This window comes from Acinonyx jubatus, chromosome A1 (assembly GCF_027475565.1).
Source record: "Acinonyx jubatus isolate Ajub_Pintada_27869175 chromosome A1, VMU_Ajub_asm_v1.0, whole genome shotgun sequence".
NCBI lineage: Eukaryota > Metazoa > Chordata > Mammalia > Carnivora > Felidae > Acinonyx > Acinonyx jubatus.
Window position 1 is genome coordinate 91,323,335 of NC_069380.1, and position 23,093 is coordinate 91,346,427.

The window sequence follows — 23,093 nt, forward strand, 5'->3', positions numbered from 1 at the left end:
TCATTTTTGAGAGAGAGAGAGAGAGCATGAGCAGGGGAGGGGCAGAGAGATAGAGAGAGACAGACAGACAGACAGACACAGAATCCAAAGCAGGCTCCAGGCTCCGAACTGTCAGCACAGAGCCCAGTGTGGAGCTTGAGCCACAAATCATGAGATCATGACCTTAGCCAAAGTCGGACACTTAACCGACTGAGCCATCTAGGTGCCCCTGCATATATATCTTTATAAAAGTTTGTGAAGATATTCACTGCAGCAATTTTTATAATAGCAAGCAGTAATATCAGTAACTTAAAAAAACTAGAAATTATTTAACATGATATTTGTTAAATTATAGCACATCCCTAGGATGGAATATGCAGCTATTAGAATGGATTAGGTAGATCTGAGTATTAAGTGAAATCTGCAAATTTTATAAACATTAAGTACGGTAATTGCTTTGTGTGAATAAAAGCCTGTTAATATACACAAATATCCTAAATTGTGTAAACATTTTTTCCCTGAAACAGTTCATAAGAAGTAATAGTTATTTTTTAAAAATAGTTATTTTTGAAAGAGAGAGAGGGAGGGAGAGAGAGAACGTGAGTGGGGAAGGGGCAGAGAGAGAGGGAGACACAGAATCTGAAGTAGGCTTCAGGCTCTGAGTTGTCAGTACAGAGCCTGATGCGGGACTTGAACTTACGAAATGTGAGATCATGACCAGAGCCAAAGTCAGATGCTTAACTGACTGAACCACCCAGGCGCCCCAACAGTAGTTACTTTTTTGGAGAATACTGGTAGTGGTACGGCAAGAAAGACTTACTTTTTAAGTCCTTCTGACATGTACATCCCAGTATTAGGCTATTTTTGCTTTCTTTATGCTTTTCACTATTTAAAAAAATTCCAGTGGAATTTTGATTGTTGTTTCGTTGACTTTATAGAATAATTTGGATAGAATTGACATTTTTGAAGTATTGATTATTTCTACTCAAGATTGTGTCCTATTTCTTTATTCAGTTAATGTTTTTTAGTTGTATTTTATATTTGTGGAATTTGTATTTGTGCAAGCCTTATTTCTCTGTGAATTTGGTTTTTTTACAAAAATTTTTTTTAAAGTTTATTTATTTATTTGAGAGAGTGAGCAGGGGAGAGGCAGAGATAGAGATAGAATCCCAAGCAGGCGCCTTGCTGTCAGCACGAGAGCCTGAGGTGGGGCTCGATCCTAGGTACTGTGAGATCATGACCTGAACTGAAACCAAGAGTCAGATGCTTAACCAGCTGAGTGCCCCTGTATGAATTTGTTTTTAGTATTTTCATTTTAGTTTCTCTTGTGAATCAGATCTTTGAAAATTACATTTTCTAGCTGATTGTTAGAAGTTACATAAAAGTTGTTGATTTTATGATTATTTGGACACGTTACCAAACTTTCTTAATTCTAGTAGTTTTTCAGTTGTGATTGACTTGGACTTTCTGGGTATATAGTCATGTCATTTATAGTACTTTAAAACTTTCATTTCAGATTCCTCAGTTCCTTTTAGATGATTGCTTTAAAAATGGTATCCCCTGCCGTATATTTTGTACCCAGCCAAGAAGGTTAGCAGCTATTGCTGTGGCTGAAAGAGTTGCTGCAGAGAGAAGAGAAAGGATTGGTCAAACGATTGGATATCAGATCCGATTAGAAAGCAGGTAACCATGGTTCTCCTGTAGCCTAGCATTCTTAGAAAAGATTAATGTTTATATTTCATTAAATAGGGACTATGTTAGTCAAAAAGTTAGGTGATCATTTTGCTCCAAGTAAGTCTTTGATAGGATGTTGAGGTCATGTCTGAACTTCATAAGGTTTTGAATACATAGTTGAAGAAAGAGTTCGGGCCATGGATACAAATCCCATTTCATAGGGGGATTTATGATCGAATACAAGTTATTTTGCCTCCTTAAGGTTTTTTTTAAAAAAAAAATCTATTTAATGGTTTCTTAAAGTAATTAATAAAAGCCTGTTAGTAATAAAAATTTTGTGAGTTCGTCAGGTATAAAATACATATTTCAATAACTTGGTTAATAAAGCATACAAACTGCTATGCTATATTAGTAACTTTAACATTTATAAAACTTACATATGAGATTAGCATTTAATGTAATCATGTTTTAATTACATTTAAGAGTTGTAATTGTATGCTTTATTTTTGTTTTTTTTTTTTTAAAAAGGGTTTCTCCAAAGACACTTCTGACATTTTGCACTAATGGGGTATTGCTTCGTACATTGATGGCGGGAGATAGTACATTGTCGACTGTGACACATGTTATTGTGGTAAGAATATTGCTGAGTTTTGCCATATACAACTCAGATTGCTTAAAAATTTGAATATGTAATTAATTATATTTTTAGAATAGAATAGGGGTGAAAGCCAGTTTTTTTTGAACAGGTATTATAATGAAGTTACTTTTTATTGCCTGTAATTATTAGAAATAAATTTTACTTGTATTAAGTAAAGAATTCTTACCATTAGGTTTTATGAGGGCAAATTAAATGTATAGGTAGATTTTCAAAAAGTGCTTTTTATATGTGAAAATGATACAACTACTTAGCGTTCCTCAGAATGGGGTGAAAATTTTCTTTTTTTTTCTCTCTCTGCTTAGTCATCTGATTCCACCTTTGGCTAATATGTATTTCCCAGTCTTCGCTTTATAGTCATTTAACTTCATAGTTAAGCTGCTAAATTAAGTAGCTGTTGATGACGTAGATGAATTACCACCTTATTAAAAAGTTGTAAGCTTTTATCCAGTTTGTGTCAGAAAACAATTAGATTAAGTTTTAGAAGCTTGCAATAAGCAGCTTTAGAAAACTTATTAGTTTTGTTCATTCAAACCAAAGGGCGCACCTGTACCCTGATGCTAATTGAAGCATGTTTAAGTAGATTCTATATTTATCAAAAGTATGTTAAATTAGACTCCACTAATTCCGAATTTGTTGCAGTTTGTATGTCTTTTATATTATGTTAAGAGGCAGTGCTTTGTTTCAGTTGGTTGTTAATGTCTGATTATTTCTGAATTGTCCATAATACAACACTTGCACGAGTACCAATTGGCCTTGTTCACATTTAATTTGAATTACTATAAAACCCAGCAGCCCCATAATTTTAAAGGCTTAGTCATCCATAATGTTTTAACTATTCCATGGTTTTATTTTTTGTTTACTGCAGGACGAAGTACATGAAAGGGATCGATTTAGTGATTTTTTACTTACAAAGTTAAGAGATCTGTTGCAAAAGCACCCAACTTTGAAACTTATTCTTTCTAGTGCCGCCTTGGATGTAAATCTTTTTATAAGATATTTTGGAAGTTGCCCAGTGATCTATAGTAAGTTAAACTGTCAGATTTCTTCTAGGATTTTAATGAAAGTATACTTTTGGGATGATTATATTTATTGTAATAGGAATTGAGGAATGTTCTGAAGTAGAGTGCATCCATTTCTGTTTTCTCTGAGACCTGCCTCCTAATCATTCATCTGTATATATTTCCATCCTCTCCTTTTCCACCTATACTCGTTGATATTGTGTCGTGAGGCAGTTTTTCATTCTTAAAAGGAAATGTGCTTTATTGTGGTCCTGTATCCTCCTTAAATTCTGTCCTACAGCTTCCCCTTTATTGCTAGACTCCTTGAAAAGAGCAGTCTACACTCCTGTGTTTACTTCCTGTGTACTTTTTTTTTAATATGATTTTTTTATTTAAAAAAAATGTGTATTTATTTTGAGAGAGCGAGTGAGCAGGGGAGGTGTAGGGGTTGAGGGAGACAGAGGATCCCCAGCAGGCTCCATGCTGTCAGCACAGAGCACGATGCGGGGCTCGAACTTACAAACCGTGAGGTCATGACTTGAGCTGAAACCAAGAGTCAGACGCTTAACCGAGTAAACCACCCAGGAGCCTCTAAGCAGCTATTTTAATATTTCATAATACGAATGTACCATGATTTATTTAACCATTTATTTTTGAACACTCAGATTGGTTCTAGACTCTGCTCATCCCCCCTCCATAAACAGTGTTATAATAAACATCCTGTATGTATATCCTCATATACTGGTGCTCTTATTTCTAGGGATAGATTCCTGAAAGTACAATTGTTGAGTAAAAGAGTGTATCTGTTTTTAATTTTGACAGCTTTTGCCATTTTACTTTTTCAAAGAGCTGAAATGATTTATATTTCTGTAGTGTATGGGGCTGTTCATTCATGTATTGTTACCAGTATTGTTTTGATACTGATATAATTGCCAAGCCTACTATTTAAATTTTCCACAAAAATCTTACTTAAATTTTCCATATTTCTCATGGTTGGCCCCTCTTTTTTGTATGTGAAATGCTCACATCCCAGAATTTATTTGACAACACTGTCTCCTAATTCTGCATTAGCACTTGTACCCTCATGGTCTCCTTGGTGGGCTTCTCTTTTGCATGGTGCTTGTATATTGGTATTCTTTGGGATTATTCCCTTGATCCTTTTTTTTTTTTTCCTTCTTTCTCATTCATCTTCCCTTCCTTCTTCCTTCCTTTGTTTTCCTCTTCTTTCCTGGTCTGTGCTGTACTCTACTAGGTACTGGAGATGCACAGGTAGTTTCCCTGGAAGCTCTCATTCATGCCTGTGGCTTCTACTTTGTTTTTATACTCATGGACCCTGAATCTTTGTTTCTGTTTATTTTTTGTTTATTTTGAACATTTTCTTTAAGTAAGCTTTATGCCCAGAGTGGGGCTTGAACTCATGACCCCCTGAGATCAAGAGTCCCATGCTCTACCAACTGAGCCAGCCAGGGGCTCCCTGAATCTTTGTTTCTAATTCAAACTGTTCTCCAGAGCTTTGGGCTTTGATGTCTTATAAGCAGCTCATTTCTAATATGTCCCAACCTAAATATTTAATCTCTTCTACAAAAATCTGTGTTGGGGTGCTTGGGTGGCTCAGTCGGTTAAGCATCCGACTTCGGCTCAGGTCATGATCTCGCGGTCTGTGAGTTCGAGCCCCGCGTCAGGCTCTGTGCTGACAGCTCAGAGCCTGGAGCCTGTTTCAGATTCTGTGTCTCCCTCTCTCTCTGACCCTCCCCCATTCATGCTGTCTCTCCCCGTCTCAAAAATAAATAAACGTTAAAAAAAAAAATTAAAAAAAAAATCTGTGTTGTCCGTTTTAGTTAATCATACCATCAACCTAATCACCTACATCACAAACCAGTCTTTCTTACAAAACTTATACATCTGCTAGTTGAAAGCTCGTTTTGTCACCTCACATTTGATGTGTCTAAAACCAAACCCCAGCTCCCACCAGCCAGTCTGTTGCTTTTAGCTTTGCTTGTTACCTTTGAGATTGACCTCATCATCTATCCGGTTTTGTGCGCCAGACATCTAAGAAACATGGTTGACCCTTCATATCATTCCTTCATATCCAATTCAATGCTGAGTTTTGTGTATTTTGCTTCCTATCTCTGGAGTCTGTCTCTTGTCCGTTTTTTTATCATCACCAGTTTTATTCAAATATTGTTCTCTTTTACTTGAATTATCAGATGATAACCTGGTCTCTTCCATCCCCTCTGCTCTCTTATCTATCTATCTATCTATCTATCTATCTATCTATCTATCTAGAGAGTACACGTATGCACACAAGAAAGAGTGGGGGAAATGCAGAGAGGGAAGAGAGAGAATACCAAGCACACTCCATGCTGTCAGCGTAGATGCGGGGCTTGATGTCATAACTGACCTGAGCCGAAATCAAGAGTTGGATGCCTAACCAACTGAGCCAACCAGGCACCCCCATTCCTCTGCTCTCTTTTATTTATTTTATTTTTAAAAATTTTTAATGTTTATTTATTTTTGAGAGGGACAGAGACAGAATGTGAGTGGGTTAGGGGCAGAGAGAGAGGGAGACACAGAATCTGAAGCAGGCTCCAGGCTCCGAGCTGTCAGCAGAGCCTGACGTGGGGCTCGAATTCATGAGCTGTGAGATCATGACCTGAGCCAAAGTCAGACGCTCGACTGACTGAGCCACCCAGGTGCCCCTTAATGTTTGCTTATTTTTGAGAGAGAGAGAGAGAGAGAGAGAGAGAGAGAGAGAGAGAACACACAGGCAGGGGAGGGACAGAGAGAGAGGGAGACACAGAATCCAAAGCAGGCTCCGGGCTCTGAGCTGCCAGCACAGAGCCTGATGTGGGGCTTGAACCCATGAACCATGAGATCATGACCTGAGCCAAAGTCCAATGCTTAACCAACTGAGCCATCCAGGTGCTTCTCCTCTGCTCTCTTTTAAATCTGTGTTATCTACTGCAGCCAGAGTGGTCTTTTCTGACCTGGAATTCTGAGGATGTTGAGCACTCTGCTGAGCTTAAACTTTGGATAACCATTACCTCAGGATGAAGACCTAAATCCTTAATAAGGCTCACCTATTTCTCCTGCCTCATCTCAAACTACAAACCCTCTTTACTCCCCATCTCCCACCATGTTCCAGTTTGCTTGGCCAATTAGTTTCTTGAAGACATCATACTCTTTCCCATCATAGCATCTTTGCATGTGCTTTTGTTTTCTTCATTGTATATTTCTTCTGCATACAGGTTAGTATTTCATTTATCCCTTCTCTTGGTCCTCATCTTCTCTGAGAGGATGATTTTCTTGACTCATTCAAATCCCCTATTATGTGATGGTATCCTGTGCTTTTCTCTGAGAGGATTTATTACAACTCTGTTTTCACATTTATATTCTGGATTATTGGATTAATGTCTGTCTCCCTTTCTAGTGTGTAAGCTTCAAGAGAGTAGGAGGCAGCAGTGTTTCTGCTTATGATTTGTATTCCTGGGGTCTGCCATGATGACAGACACAGGATAAGTAGATAGTAAACCTTAGAAAAGACAAGCAAATGAGCAGTTCTGTAAAATGAAAATCAGAATTATATTTAAATATAATGACATGACAATATCATGGGGATCACTTGACCTTTGGAATTGCTTTTGGATTTTTATACTCCAGTTCATTAACTCAGGATTCTCATGTTTTTATGTGCATCGTCCCTGTGATGCAAACTGAGTCTTTAAAGTATTCCTATTATTTAGTACAGGGAAGACCTTTTGAAGTAAAAGAAATGTTTCTGGAAGACATCTTAAGAACTACTGGATACACAAACAAAGAAATGTTAAAATACAAAAAGGAAAAACAACGAGGTAAGCTTTTTATCAAACAAACTTAAAACAAAAGTACTACTAATACTAAGTTTTTGGTCTTATCCTGTGGAGGTACAAGGACACTTGAAAGTATTTTTCCCTTGCACGTAATTGTATAAAATCATATTAGAGTTTGGTCCCAAGTGTACCTGCTACGTGGTGGTTTATGTCCATAAATTATCATCTATAGAGAGGAATTGAAAGTGGATGCTGGGGTGGAGGAGCGTGAGTGTGTCTGTATCCAGAGATGCAGCCACTGTTTTAAGGAGGCCGAAGACTATGTGCTGCCGAGTGTTTGACATGCCGCATACGGTAAGAATGCGACCCGCCACAGCACATTGCACAGGACCCGGATGGGGAGTAGGCAGGAGGCGTTGAAGGGAGTGGCATGTGAGTGGTAACAGGTTCATCTGTGATACAAATGCCAGGTTTTCAAATCTTGATTTCGTTATGAATTGCATCTGTGCTTACAACTTAGTGTTATTTGCCCATTAATACATCTCTTAATCACGACTTACGGTATATCTCAGCTTTGGAGTTAGGGTGAGATTCTTCTTGGTTGCTTTTTTTTTTCCGATTTTTTTTAATGTTTATTTTTGAGAGAGAGAGAGAGAGCATGAGCAGGGGAGGGGCAGAGAGAGAGAGAGGGAGACACAGAATCTGAAGCGGGCTCCAGGCTCCACTCTGTCAGCACAGAGCCTGACATGGGGCTTGAACTAAGTGAGATCGTGACCTGAGCCGAAGTCGGACGCTTAACCTACTGAGCCACCCAGGCGCCCTTCTTCTTGCTTACTTTTAACTTCATTATTCGCGATATGAGATTTGGCTTCAAGCTTTGCTTCCTTTGTTTAGTCTGTGTGACCTTGGACAAGAATCTTAAGTTCTTTGGATTCTCCACTTGAATAAAAGCAGTAGGAATTAGCAATTCCTATTTCATATGTAGATCATAAAACTAGTAGATCTCTAAGCTTTTGAAGGTGAAAATTGTAGATCACTTGTACCTCAAACAACTGGCATGGTGGTAGAAGTTCAATGAATGGTTTTTCTACAAAGTGCTGTTTGAATATTAGTCATTGTTTTAAGCAATATTTATAGTATGGCTCAAATAGTTTTCTTGAAATTTGGACTGACTTAGAAATAAACTTCTCACCAATAACGTGGAATAGATGATGTATTTAAGCATAAACATTACTGGATGTTTCTCATTAATGTATTTTGAAAAAATAAAGCCAACTTTGAAGTATTTTCAGATTCACTTAATTTTTAAAAGCACAATATATTCCCCAAGGTGAAGCATTTGTGTACTTTTTTATTATTGTTGTTGTTACTTATTTAGAAGAGAAGCAACAAACTACTCTTACAGAATGGTATTCGGCTCAAGAGAATACATTCAAGCCTGAATCTCAGAGGCAGAGAACTGTTCCGAATGTGACTGAAGAGTATGATTTGTTGGATGATGGTGGTGATGCTGTCTTCAGCCAGTTGGTAAGACCTTGTTGATTTACACTGATATTTTGAGTGAAAATTGTGTAGTTTAAAGAACATCTTACGAGATTATAATATGTTACTGAATTATTACAGTGTAATTCTCTTAGTTTATCTTAGGCTAAACACATTTTTCAGAAAAACTTTCTAACACACTTTTTTTGGCAAATAATGCAACATTTTTTATTGTTTTATATGAATTTAAATTATTTCAATATTTTCTCTGATTTTTTTGAAGACAATAAAGATATTATGGATATATGTTATCATTGCCTGATATTTTATCATCTCAAAAGTTTTTTTATTAAAATTTTTTTTATGTTTATTAATTTTGAAAGAGGCAGAACATGAGTGGGGGAGAAACAGAGAGGGAGACACAGAATCCAGAGTAGGCTCCAAGCTCTGAGCTGTCAGCACAGAACCCAGTGCAGGGCTCGAACCCATGAACCGCAAGATCATGACCTGAGGCAAAGTTGGATGCTTAACCCACTGAGCTACCCAGGTGCCCCTATCATCTCAAAAGTTTAAGAACCTGTGAGCTGAACAATGTAAGATAAGTTCAGTTAAGAGAAAATTGAGAAAAAACTTTTGATATTAGAGCCCATAGTCAATACTGGTGTTGTTTCTACAACCAACCAGCTACGTGACTTTATAAAAATCAGTTACCTGCTGTAGACCTCAGGTTATTCTTTTCTTCTGCTTTTCTTTTTTCTATTTTGCCACAGAATGTTTTACAAATGAAATATTTTGTAGAAGCCCTGCCTGCTCGTCTTTACTGTCCACTCCCATCCCTACATGGGGCTTCTGCTACCTTGGGTTCCATTGAAACTGTTTGAATCCAGGTTGAAAACTGGAACTAGCTGATTTCCTAGGTCCCTTCTGGTCTTTAATTCTGGTTTAGAATTCTTTAAAAGGCACTGGTGATTAGTGTGATGCAAAATATTGCTGGGCCTATGCACTTTTTGGAAAAAGAATTTAACTGTTTTGAGCATGAGAAGGTACATATGCAGGTGCATTTGGTTCAGTGAATAGCCTTTTGACCATTAAATCAGTGTTTCTTGGGGCGCCTGGGTGGCTCAGTCGGTAAGCGTCCGACTTCGGCTCAGGTCACGATCTCGCGGTCCGTGAGTTCGAGCCCCGCGTCGGGCTCTGGGCTGACGGCTTGGAGCCTGGAGCCTGCTTCCGATTCTGTGTCTCCCTCTCTCTCTCTGCCCCTCCCCCACTTGTGCTCTGTCTCTCTCTGTCCCTCAAAAATAAATAAAAGGTTAAAAAAAATCAGTGTTTCTTAAGCCTGGTTGCACATGAGCATCACCTCAGGAACTTATTTTATTTTATTTTTTTAAATTTTTTTTCAACGTTTTTTATTTATTTTTGGGACAGAGTGAGACAGAGCATGAACGGGGGAGGGGCAGAGAGAGAGGGAGACACAGAATCGGAAACAGGCTCCAGGCTCTGAGCCATCAGCCCAGAGCCCGACGCGGGGCTCGAACCCACGGACCGCGAGATCGTGACCTGGCTGAAGTCGGACGCTTAACCAACTGCGCCACCCAGGCGCCCCTCAGGAACTTATTTTAAAGCCCTTATGGAATCTTGCCTCCACCAGCAGAGGTTCTCATAAACTTGGCATCAGTGTTGAAATACACCAGTGTTGGCCCCTCTGATGTGCAGCTGGGAGAGAGAACCACTGGTGTACAAGTATATTTAGCAACATTTTGCTAGAAACACACTTAGGTAATATTTTGACTGAATCATGCTCCTTTGGTTACAAACTCATTCTCAGATGAAAGATAAATGTAAGAACAAGATACGATATTGTAAGTGGAGTGTGTGTGTTCAGATGAGAAACTTTTATGTCAAAGCCTGTGCTATTATATTATATGTGGTTAGTAGTTCTTGTGGCCATTGTGTCATCTCATATTCTTTGCAAGCAAAGGTTAAGCTGTCAGGTAATTTATAACCTCTGCTTTTGTTTTGTTTTTTAAAGACAGAAAAAGATGTGAATTGCCTTGAACCATGGTTAATAAAGGAAATGGATGCTTGTCTTTCTGACATATGGCTACATAAAGATGTCGATGCCTTCGCTCAGGTCTTTCACCTTATTTTAACTGAAAATGTTAGCGGTATGTATAACTTCTTAAAAATATTTTTTTTTACTCTTACAGTTATTTATGGTGGAAATGTAGTTTAATTCAGAATGTATATACTACATTTGTTGTTCACAACCAATAATTTGTTCTTTTGGAGTACTTATTTCAAATGGACAAATCAAGATCTTATTAGCATAGTAGAATAAATATTGTGTTAAATCAGGGATTCTTTTTTTTTTTTTTTTTAATGTTAATTTTTGAGAGAGAGAGACAGCATGAGTGGGGCGGGGGAGTGGGAGTGGCAGAGAGAGAGGGAGACACTGAATCTGAAGCAAGCTCCAGGCTCTGAGCTGTCAGGGTAGGGCCCGACATGGTACTCGAACTCATGAATTGTGAGATCATGACCTGAGCTGAAGTTGGACGCTTAACCGACTGAGCCACCCAAGCGCCCCTAAATCAGGGATTCTTAATCTAGTAGTCTTCAGAATAGCTATGTGGGGGTCTGTGAATATATGTGCAGTTATGTGCAGAGGTATTTTTCTGTATATATATTGTACCCATATTTCTGTATATATATTGTACCCATAAATACATGTTCCTTCCCTCCCAAGGGAATATCTTTGGTTTTTTGAAATTTATGATTTCAAAAAAGGAAGGAAAAAAAAGATTGATAACTTTGCTCTAGATTTTGTATTTAGTAAGTGGAGAATTTTAACATACCGTTAGTTATATAAGCTCAAGTACTCATTCACATGCACATGCTTTATGTCATGTGATACGTTTTCATAATGACCTAGCCTGATTTTGTTAGTTGATTATAGTGACTACTGGTAACCAGAGGTGAGTTTCAGAACTCTGAAGCCTTCTAGGCAAAAGACAGAATGAAAGGCCAGAGAGTCAGTACTGGAAATGATTTAGATGTCAAGTGGTTTATCCCCTCAACTAAACTTCTCAGTGTTATTATTATTATTATTGATGACTCCTTTCTTGAAACATTTCCTTCAATCAGCCTATCCTATTCCAGCTGGAACTTCTTGGTTTCCTTCGCAGAATCTTCCCTTTTCCTGACCTCTAAATATGCAGTGGCCCAGGCCTCAGTCCTTAGGCCTTGCTTCAGTTTACACGGACTCCTTTTGTGGTTCTCATCTAGTCATAGCTTTAAATACTTATTGTCTCTTAGTGACTAGCTTCAGGTACAGTAGGTCAATCAGCCTAAAAATCTTTACTCTTTACTTACATCAATTCAGCCTATGGTTAGTATAGCTCGTTGCCAACCACATTGTCTTAGTGATTCATATCACCTTTAAAACTTCTAGTTCTTTTTTTTTTTTTAACATGGGATTTTGTTAAATGAATGCCCCCTATCATTTACATGTTGTTTTGATTTTTTTTATTTTTAGTTTTTTTGAGTTTTTAAATCTCATAATTAGATTTGGCCCATTGGTTTTGGTTAACAACCCCCCTCCCCCCTGCCCCCGCCACCCAGTTCTAATTGTTACCTAGTGTATTAATAAACCTTCTCAGTTTATTAGCTCAGAAGGCCTGGGTCAATGACCATGTGCTATGTATGCTAGAAGAGGCTTTAGGTCAATATTTAGGTGTAGTTGTTCAAATGGTTATAATTCCATAATGTACTAATCTAACAGACCTCTTAAGAAGGAAATGAAGATCTTTGTAAATTTAGTTTGATCTACTTTTTTTTTCCAGTTTATCAGTCATTAAAAAAATAATCTGTATTTTGAAAAGTAACTTTTTGTATTTGGAAATGTGAACATTTGTTCATCTCCAGTTTTCTGGCAGTCTTTTTTTCTCCAAAAGAGAAATGCCTTGCCATCTTACCTGAAAGTTAGGAAAATTTGAACTCTGAGGCAAGTTGCCTTAAAATATTTATGAAGCATTAATGTATTATTCTTGACCTTCATCCTAGATACTTCTTTAGTGTATACTATTACTTGGATGTCATCATCCTATGCATCCAGGTCCTGCATCTTTATAAAAGTGTCACTGGACATTTTCTAGAGTGCGCTATGCTAGTATTTTAAGCTGTGTGAAGCAAACTAAAATGTTGTAGTAATTCTTTGAACAGTTATTGACTTCCTGTCTTTTTATTTTTCTTCTAAAATCTCAATCCTTAATTGGCACCAGAGTTGAAAATACTTCATGTAATCCAGGAGACCCTGGGCTTCATAGGTTTCTTTTTAATGTTGTCAGTTTCTCCATGTGATCCTGTGGAAGCAGTTGGTAATTAGTAAGATGCAGGCATTCTTTGTCATGCTTATTGTCCTAGTTACCTATTGCTGCATAACAAATCATTCCTAAACTTAGCAACCTGAAACATTTATTATCTCACACTGCTTCTGAGAATCAAGAATCTGAGAGTGGCAAAACTGAGTGGTTTTGGCTCCTAGTGACTCAGAACAGTAGTGAAGCTGTTGTTAGGGGTTTGGTCATCTGAAGGTTTCACTGGAACTGGAGCATCTGGTTCCGAGGAGGCTCACTGACGTGGCTTTTGGCAAGAGTCCTCCAGTCATCTCTGCTTTTGGCATAAGGCTTCAGTTCGTTGCCATGTGGATCTCTTCATAGGGCTGGCTGTCTTATTCTTCCTAGGATGTGACAGCTGGCTTCTTTCAGAGTGAGTGATCAAAAGAGAAGGAGAAAAAGCAAGCAGGAAGCTGTAGGTACCTTTTAGAGTGAGTTACGTAGTCTAGCTCTTACTCTAGGAGAATGGAATTAGGCTCTGCCTCTTGAAGAGAGGAGTACTAAGGAATTGTTGGATACTTATTAATACCCTGCTGCTGAAAATACATACTTATTCATACCTGCTGCTCAAAAATATACACATTTTGGTTCTGTTCTCCAGGGCTATCAAATGACTATTCAGTTGAAGCTGTAATTCTCTTACAGTGAGTATAGGTCATAATCTTTTCAGACCTTTTTAAAAATGCGTGTGCCTGGCCATCCCAGACTTACCGACTCTGAATCTAGAGTAAATCATGGCTATCTGTGCTTTTAGAAATAAGAAGCTTGAGGTAATTCTCTTCTGAGTCCTCCTCCCCATCTTAAGAACCATTGATTTGTATTAATGGTTACCATGTTGTAGAGTATTATTAAACAATGAGAATAATTGGGTATCTAAAATTTTCCATTTGTAATTATCTTAAATTTTACTGCAGAGGTTCCCCCCCCCCCCAGTGGTTCTTTATTTTTGAAATTACCAGTTTTATAATTTAAGCAAACTGGTGCTAAGCAATTTTAATATATTGCATTCCTTGAGACATATATTCTAGGAAAGAACTTAAACTCAATAGACCTTTGTTTTTCTCATGGAGGGATTTTATCGTTTGTAAACTTTCTGCCAATGCTTTATTTCCATTAAACAGCTCAGTAAGTAACAGCCTGGAATGGTGGAATGAAAACAAAACAAAAGAACAACAAAAAATGGTCTTGAACCTTGCATTTGCACTTTTAAGCATTCATTACCAGTTGCTGATGAACATTAACTTTTTAATTCTTTGTATTTTGTCATCTGATGATTAAGACATATCCAGGCTTAGGAAAATTATAAGGGTTCTGCAAGTTACTAGTTTTCCTCTTCTGTTTTAATTATCATGGTGAGCTTAAGACAGCTTAACAACTATCTTTCCTTCTCTTGCCTTCCAAATGATTGTCCCTATTCCATCATTTATTTTCATTTATTTATTTGTTTGTTTATTTATTTATTTATTTATTTTTTAGAGAGAGTGTGAGTGGGGGAGAGGGACAGAGGGCAAGGGAGAGAGAATCCCAAGCAGGCTCTGCACTCAGCATGGAGCCTGATGTGGGGCTCAATCCTGTGACCCTGGATCATGACCTGAGCTGAAGTCAAAAGTTGGATGCTCAACTGACTGAGCCACCCAGGCGCCCCTCCTCCATTGTGTTTATATTAAAAGCATATGAATGACATCTCCTTGGATGATCTGAGTTAAGGTTATGTAATACTGTTACCATGTAGTGGGTTAAGGCGCAAAGTCCCAAGTGAATTCTCCTGACAGTCATTTATTTCTTTTATTTAACTTAAAAAAAATTAAAACGATTTAAAAAATTTGGAAATGTAACCTATATGTATCTTTTCCTGTTTTTAGTTGATTATAGGCATAGCGAAACCAGTGCAACAGCTCTGATGGTTGCTGCTGGACGAGGTTTTTCAAGTCAAGTAGAGCAGTTAATTAGCATGGGAGCCAACGTGCACAGTAAAGCGTCAAATGGCTGGTAATTGTAAACTGCATCCGTTCTTTGTATGTCTTGGTCCAGCTACACATACTGTCTTTGATTTCTTACGTTTGTCTTTATGTTAAAAGCTGTTCTATAATAATTGCTGGAATATCTCTAATGGGTGAATGAGTAATGTGACTAGTTTTATAATTTTGAAAACATCATTTTTCTAATAGTTTGATATCTTTGAATTTTGGCAGGATGGCTTTAGATTGGGCTAAACACTTTGGACAGACTGAAATTGTGGATCTTCTGGAATCTTACAGGTAAAACTTTATTCTGTGCTTAATTAACCCTAACTTCTTTTTTATTTAAAAAAAAATTTTTTTTTAACATTTATTCATTTTGAGAGACAGAGGCAGAGCATGAGCAGGGGAGGGGGAGAGAGAGAGAGATACAGAATCCGAAGCAGGCTCCAGGCTCTGAGCTGTTTGTTAGCACAGAGCCCGACGCGGGGCTTGAACTCACAAACCGCAAGACCAGGACCTGAGCTGAAGTCGGACGCTCAACTGACTGAGCCACCCAGGTGCCCCCTAACTTCTTTTTTAAAAGCTTAGCTGTGAAAATCAGTATGATGCTGTAGGCTATAGTCTCTTATTCAGAGATTTTCTTTTGTGTTTTGTTTTTTTTTGCTTTTTTTTTCTTGCTGTTGGTTTTTGAATTCTAAGGAATTCTAAGGAAAAAAAATTTTTTTGTAGGGTGCCGGTAAGATCCACTATGCTGTAATAATTTATTTTATTTTGAAAAACAGAAGGATTTCCAGTTAAACATGGTAGCTAGAACACATGTAATTTATCTGCATTTTCACAAAACCTTGTTGAAATGGTACAGAAGGAATGTTCAAGCTAATAAAGTGAAAGAGATTGGAAGAGGTCATAGCAACTGATCGAAGAAATTAGTAAATTTTTGGGTACTAGAAGGTTAGTGGATCGGTGCTGGTTGACGTGGCAGAGCTGAGAAAACTGAAACCTGAGTGCCCACAGAGGGAAGTGCCAGTGAGAAACAGATTCATTTTAGCTTCTTAGAGGCTCACTTAACTAATTCTTTTTTTTTAAATGAATCTTTTTTTTTTTTTTAATGTTTATTTTTGAGAGAGAGACAGAGCGTGAGTAGGGAGGGGCAGAGAGAGAGGGAGACACAGATCTGAAGCAGGCTCCAGGCTCTGAGCTGTTAGCACAGAGGTCGACGCGGAACTCAAACTTGTCAACCGTGAGATCATGACCTGAGCTGAAGTCGGACACTCAACTGACTGAGCCACCCAGGCGCCCCTCACTTAACTACTTCTGAATAACAGTGAAAGAAAAGGCCAAAAACAAAACAAAAACAAAAAACACAACAACAAAAAACCCCCCAAAATCCCAGAATTGATTGAAATTCTCTATGAGGAACATTTGGAATTCCAGATTCCCTTCTCCCCTCCACCAGGTGATACCACTTCCCCACCTTTGCAGGAAGTGGGAAGTATATTAAAAAATAAAGCCACAGACATGTTGGACTTGGAGGTACCAGGCACAGTGGGAGAGTAGGAGTGAGGCATCAAACAGAAAAGTCTAAAGACTGAAAGTTGAGGTGCTGTCCACTCCCTTCCACTGCTGTCCTGTTGCCTTTTCCTGTTTGAAGCTTATGTTCTTTAGCAGAAAACTTGAGAATTCTTTCCTGGGAAAACAGACGAAGCCGAGGGAAAAGAATTAGAATTATAGAAGGTTGGGTATTCCTTCAGTGAAATAACCGTCTTTAAACTAGATAGCTCAGCAATTGTCACCTGTGCAGATGGAGTTTTTTTTTTTTTTTTTCATTGTCTTTAAAGATGAACAAAATGTTGGGGATTGATCACTGGGAATCTTTGAGGGGAAAAAGCACCCACAATCCAACAGACAACAATAGCAACCAAAAAACCTGGAACTTGGATGGGACTAAGCGTTAGTGACCAGAAGAAGACTTCAAAAACTAATAGAAAATATTCATGAAAGAGAAACAATGTGTTATAAAACAGGAACAGAACACATATCTTTGTTTAAATCTTACTTTCATGGGGGCTACCTAATTAGTCCTATTACTGCAGTCTACCTCCTGTGCTACTGATCCTCCTTAACTGATTCTACTTTGATTTAAAAAAGAAGAATCAGACAATACTTTTCACAGTCCTATGAAACAAAGCCTTCATTTTGGTAATTAAAGGTTTTAGGTAAATTTAGGTCAGATTGTGTAGATTTTAATGTTTATTTTTGAGACAGAGACTGAGACAGCGCATGAACTGGGGAGGGTCAAAGAGACAGGGAGACACAGAATCTGAAACAGGCTCCAGGCTCTGAGCTGTCAGCACAGAGCCTGACGCGGGGCTCGAACTCACGGACTGCGAGATCATAACCTGAGCCGAAGTCAGACGCTTAACCAACTGAGCCACCCAGGCGCCCCCAGATTGTGTAGATTTTAGATTAGATCTCTTAAGAAAAGAGAAAGATATTTTATTAAAGGAAAAGATACCTGAAGAAAACATGTTTAGTAATACGTGGATAGCATCTATCGGTCTTCAACCTATAAGAATCAAAAGTGAAAAAAATGGAATTTGAAGTTAAAATATATCAAAATGTCTTTTATTGAAGAACATATAAATGTTTTATATGAGTTGGGTTTTTGTATTTAATTCTATAGATACAGTCTCAGGCATTAGATCAAGTATGTTTGAAGTATGAAATTAGTCTTTTCGTTTTAATTTCAATTAAATGCTAATGATGTTTAGAGTGACAAAGTTCTTAACAATGGCAGGATTTGTTGTCATTTCAGTTAATAGCACCCAGAACTTGCAGTCCTTTTAGTGCTAATACTTTGAATGCTTCACTTTGAATGCTTCTTAGGGTGCTAGGAAGTATCTCAGTACACACTATATATTACCAAGTACAGGAGTTATCTGGATAATATTCTAATTATCCTGGCTACCTGGGCTTTCTTTTTAGTCCACAGATCATGACATTATCAATCACCAATTTTAAACATTTAAAGTGCAATTTATTAATAAAACGTGTGTTGGATTATTGATAATTGATATGTAAAGTTAGTGGGTTTTTTTTTGAGAGTGCTAGTGGAGAGGGGCAAAGGGAAAGAAAGAGAGCATCTCAAGCAGGTTCCACACCCAGTATGTAGCCCAACATGGGGCTCCATCCCACGACCATGACATCATGACCCGAACTGAAATCAAGAGTTGGGTGTTCAACTGACTGAGCCAACCAGGCTCCCTTGAAGTTAGAGCTTTAAACAAAGAACATACTCCTCTCCTCATTTACCTGTTAAGAAGTAAAAAACCAAAAAACTTGGAGTATTTGAAAAAGGATCTTAAATTTAAAATACTACAATTTTAAGTTTAATATTTTCCCTATTGAGATCAGGCTTCATTTTCTGCTAAGCTCTTTAAGAGAAATGGGCTGAACTGAACTTCCTAGAAATCTTATTGCTAGTTACTAGTGATGGCAGTAGTTTATATTTTTATATAGAGGATGAAGAAGCAAGCAATTATTTAATTTATGCTGATTCTGGGCTTTTGGAAAGTAGTGAAATCAATCTGCTTTTAGAATAGAATTACCAAGTTAGCAGTCATGTTAAGCTGGTACCTGTAGAATTGTGGTTTGTTTGTTTTTTTAACATCGACTTTTCTTCAGAGTATTGTTTATAAGAGTGAACAACCTGTTGAAATATAAATGATGATTGAAAATTTGTGTCTTTTAAGTTTTATTATGGTAAAGTTTACATACCACATGAGTTAGTTCACCCATGTTACACAGTCATTACCACAATCAATTTTGAGAACGTTTTCATTACCCATCTCCCCCCAAAAAACGCAACTCTTCCAGCTCTCGACACCTAGTGTACTTTCTGTTTCTGTAGGTTTGTCTATTCTGTACACTTAATCTAAGTGGAATGGTATCATACTTGGTCTTTTTGTGATTGGCTTCTTTCATTAGCATAATGTGTTCCAGGGTTCATCCATGTTGTAGCAGGTGTTCTTTTTCTGACTAATAACCTACTCTGTGGATACATCACGATTTGTTTAACCATTCATCAATTGATGAACATTTGGGTTTCCACTTTTTGACTCTTACCAATAATTCTGGTATGAACATTTGTGTACACATATTTATATGGACATGTATTTTCATTTCCCTTGTTTATATACCTAGCAGTGGAAGTAGAATTGCTGGGACGTGTGGTCACACTGTGTTTAACATTTTGAGGAACCGCCATATTCTTTTTCAAAGTGGCTTCACCATTTTATGCTCTCACCAGCAATGTATGATGGTTACAGTTTCTCCACACCCTCTCTCCACACTTACTTTCTTGTCTTTTTTTTATTGTAGTCCTCCTAGTGAGTGTGAAGTGGTATTCATTGTGGTTTTGATTTTCATTTCTCTGATGACTAATGATGTTGAACATCTTTTCAGTGTGTTTATTGGCCATTCGTATATTGTCTTTGGAGAAATGTCTTCAGATTGTGTTTTCAAAAATCACTTACTGACAAATTTTACTTTGGATAATGTACTGTAAACCAAAACATGAATTGTAGCTGGAACATTAAGTATCACTTACCCTCTTTAGGGTGTATTTAAAATTTGAAGAAGGATATCATGGGAATTGTTGGCCTTAAAGGATTACTCTTTTTTGATGAAAATTGAGTTTGTGGGTTTTTTTTGTTGTTGTTTTTGTCTTTTTTTTCCTAGTGCTTCACTGGAATTTGGAAATCTAGATGAAAGTTCTCTGGTACACACAAATGGGAGTGACCTCAGTGCAGAAGACAGAGAGCTCCTGAAAGCTTATCATCACAGTTTTGATGATGAAAAAGTAGACTTGGATTTGATCATGCACCTTCTATACAATATCTGCCATGGTTGCGATGCCGGTAAATAACTACTGTCTAAAATAACTGGACAACAGTGTATACTTCGATTTCAAAATTAATATGTTGTGTGTACAGATTTTTGTGTAATTCCATTGGCAGTATTGCATAAATAATCTCTTAAACATCATAAGTGTCACAGTTTATTGGTACATAAAAACACGTGATAGAGTTCATTATAGATGGTTCTGTTGATTGGTTCTGGTTTGTAAAACCAGAGGTTTACTGTTAAAAACATTATTCTTCTCCAAGGAGCAATATTAATTTTCCTGCCTGGATATGATGAAATTGTTGGACTGCGGGATCGTATCCTGTTTGATGACAAGCGGTTTGCTGATAACACACACAGGTAAAAGCTAAAGCTTTATATTTGCTGCTTTAAGTAACAGATAGGTACCATAGTGTATTTTCCCTTTCATTGTCAACAGATATCAAGTCTTTATGCTTCATTCAAATATGCAAACATCTGATCAAAAGAAGGTATTGAAAAACCCGCCTGCTGGTGTTCGAAAAATTGTAAGCTTTATAAAATCTTCTTTTGTCCATTTTATTAGTCATTGGTCCTGTTTTCGTATTAACTGTAACATAACATTCCATTTTGCAGATCCTTTCCACCAATATTGCTGAAACCAGCATCACAGTCAATGATGTTGTCTTTGTTATTGATTCTGGTAAGGTGAAAGAGGTAGGTTGGAGGAATTGTATTTTATTTAAATGAAGAAGATTAAGTTACATTCCAATAAATGCTTTTATAAGCAGAATTCACTTTAGTGGGAAAATCTCTGGTTCTGCCTGAATTTACCATAGTAGTCGTTGATTTCTCTGAAGTGAATATTTTACTTTAAACAGTTCAGAATATAAGATCCAGTTAGTGTAACAAATTATATTAAAAAAATGAGCTTCTGCTGATTAAATATTAGGAAGAAAGTAAAGGGTTGGCTAGCTACACTGAAAATTTTGTCACAGTGTGGGAATTTGATTACATATTTTGTATGCTTTCCTTCTACATGTGGGCATGGACCATGTCCCTCCTGTTCAATGTTTAATCTCCGGTGCTCCACATGTAGCAGATACTCAAAAGATATTTAGTTTGAGAGAACCATACTCAGAGGAAGCAGACAAAACTAAAGTTCAGCAAGTGATAGTGGACACATGGGTCCATTACCTGCTTTTATCAAAATAAATTCCGTCGGAACACTGCCATGTTCACTCTTCTGCCTATTGACTATGGCTGCTTTCACACTGCAGATGGCAGATTTGAATTAGTTGCAACAGAGACTCTCTACAAAGGCTAAAATATTTACTGCCAACCCAGTAGAAATAAAAGACAGCATTTATTTTCTTTAGCATTAGAATACTCAGCAGTTCTCAATGCCCTTAACTTTGGTAGGTCCTTTTACTGAAAGAGTTGAAAGTGAGAGGTGGTTGATTTTCAAGGAAAGATACTATCTATGTTGGGGAAAGCAAATGATCTCTGTTCTAGTGGATATAAATGATCATGTTTTAATGTGAAAAAAATTTATTAATTGCTTTATAATGTTTTCAAAGTAATTTTAAGGAATATCTTATAGAACACAAGATTTTATTATAAAATTTGGATATTTCATTATAGTTGGATACTATAAAGAAGGGATAATACATTTTGTTTTTTTATAAGAGGATAATGATGAATATTATCTTTAAAAGTCTGAATGGTGAGTCCATAAAAATTCAGATTTTATTGCCCTGAAATTAGCTAAAGCTGAACAAGTGAATTTTGAATAATTTAGAAATTAATTCCTATAGGTATCATTTATCAAGTAAACCATAGTTAAGAATATGATGATAGTGTCAGAAGTTATTTTACATACAAAATTGACAAATGTGACATTTTATTAAAAACTATTGGTACTATTTTTTCTAAAGATCCTATAATTAAACTATTATGAGAATGCATTTGTAATTGCTCTATATAGTTATCCTATGAAAGGGAAAGTGTAAGTCACTGAATGATTAAGTATATATTCTAGTTAGGAATCCACTCTTTTAAAGTATTTCTCTATAGTGAATTTTTGCTTTAGAATCTTTGAGGATGTATGGAGGGAATAATGGTTCTTTTTAAAATTCTTTTTTTTTTTTTTTTTTTTAGTGTTTATTTTTGAGAGACAGAGCACAAGCAGGGAAGGGGCAGGGAGAGAGGGAGACACAGAATCCAAAATAGGCTCCAGGCTCTGAGCTGTCAGCACAGAGCCTGACATGGGGCTGGAACCCATGAACCATGAGATCATGACCTGAGCCAAAGTCGGGTCGCTTAACTGACTGAGCCACCCAGGCACCCCTATTTATTTCTGAGAGTGAGAGAGACAGAGAGCGAGCACGCGCTCAGCAGGGGAGGGGCAGAGAGAGAGAGGGAGACACAGAATCTGAAGCAGGGTCCAGGCTTTGAGCTGCCAGCCACAGACCCTGAGGCGGGGCTCGAACTCACAGACTGCGAGATCATGACCTGAGCTAAAGTTGGACGCTTAACTGACTGAGCCACCCAGGCGAAGAGGCTTTAAATTAAACTTGGCATGTTAAAATATATTCATAATGTTTCTTGCTGTTTCTTCTTAACCCTTTTATAAAAGTTTTAACATGAAGAAAACTTAATTACAGAAATCCTTTGATGCACTGAATTTTGTTACAATGTTAAAAATGGTGTGGATATCCAAAGCTAGTGCCATACAACGAAAAGGCAGGTAATGTACATTCATTCACTCAATTGCCTATAAAATGGAAACATTTTGGTATGTATTACATATTTAATATATACTCTTTCTATAAAATGTTAAGATTTTCATGTTAATCTTCATTTTTATATTTTTGTAAAGCAATCCATTTTAAAATATACTTTTTTTTAAAGGTTGAATTCAGCTTATTTTAAATTTTTTTGCCTAGTATAATCTATACTCAGAAGATGTAAGAAACATAGACAAAATTAAATGGAAAATCTCTTCAATATTTGCTACATAGGACAAAGGACTAATTTCTGTATTTTGCAAAAAAACCCCTTCCAAATCAATTCACGAAGACCAATACATGAACCTCACATATATCACCTCATATATGCCAAAAGAAATGTAAATTAGTGAGGTAATATTTTTTGCTTATCACCGGATTGTCATCGATGAAAATGTTTAACAGTACATACAACAGAGTTGGCAAAAGTATAGGCCAGTAAGCTTTCATGGTTTGCTGATGGGAGTG

General features: G+C 37.1%; 1 protein-coding gene across 3 annotated transcripts in view; it reads left to right on the forward strand.

Annotated features, from left to right (window-relative positions):
• Window positions 1–23,093, forward strand: part of YTHDC2 (YTH N6-methyladenosine RNA binding protein C2) — a 69,390-nt gene that overhangs the window by 12,733 nt on the left and 33,564 nt on the right. For all 3 annotated transcript variants that reach the window (XR_008297241.1, XM_027076881.2, XM_027076882.2), the window contains 13 exons: window positions 1,496–1,662; window positions 2,182–2,284; window positions 3,177–3,333; window positions 7,053–7,160; window positions 8,497–8,645; window positions 10,630–10,765; window positions 14,854–14,980; window positions 15,184–15,249; window positions 19,693–19,871; window positions 20,121–20,217; window positions 20,297–20,384; window positions 20,473–20,553; window positions 22,503–22,585. Coding sequence is in view for 2 of the 3 variants with exons in the window: in XM_027076881.2 (XP_026932682.1) it covers window positions 1,496–1,662; window positions 2,182–2,284; window positions 3,177–3,333; window positions 7,053–7,160; window positions 8,497–8,645; window positions 10,630–10,765; window positions 14,854–14,980; window positions 15,184–15,249; window positions 19,693–19,871; window positions 20,121–20,217; window positions 20,297–20,384; window positions 20,473–20,553; window positions 22,503–22,585 (1,541 nt within the window). In the remaining variant the exon portion in view is untranslated. The remainder of the gene's footprint in view (window positions 1–1,495; window positions 1,663–2,181; window positions 2,285–3,176; window positions 3,334–7,052; window positions 7,161–8,496; window positions 8,646–10,629; window positions 10,766–14,853; window positions 14,981–15,183; window positions 15,250–19,692; window positions 19,872–20,120; window positions 20,218–20,296; window positions 20,385–20,472; window positions 20,554–22,502; window positions 22,586–23,093) is intronic.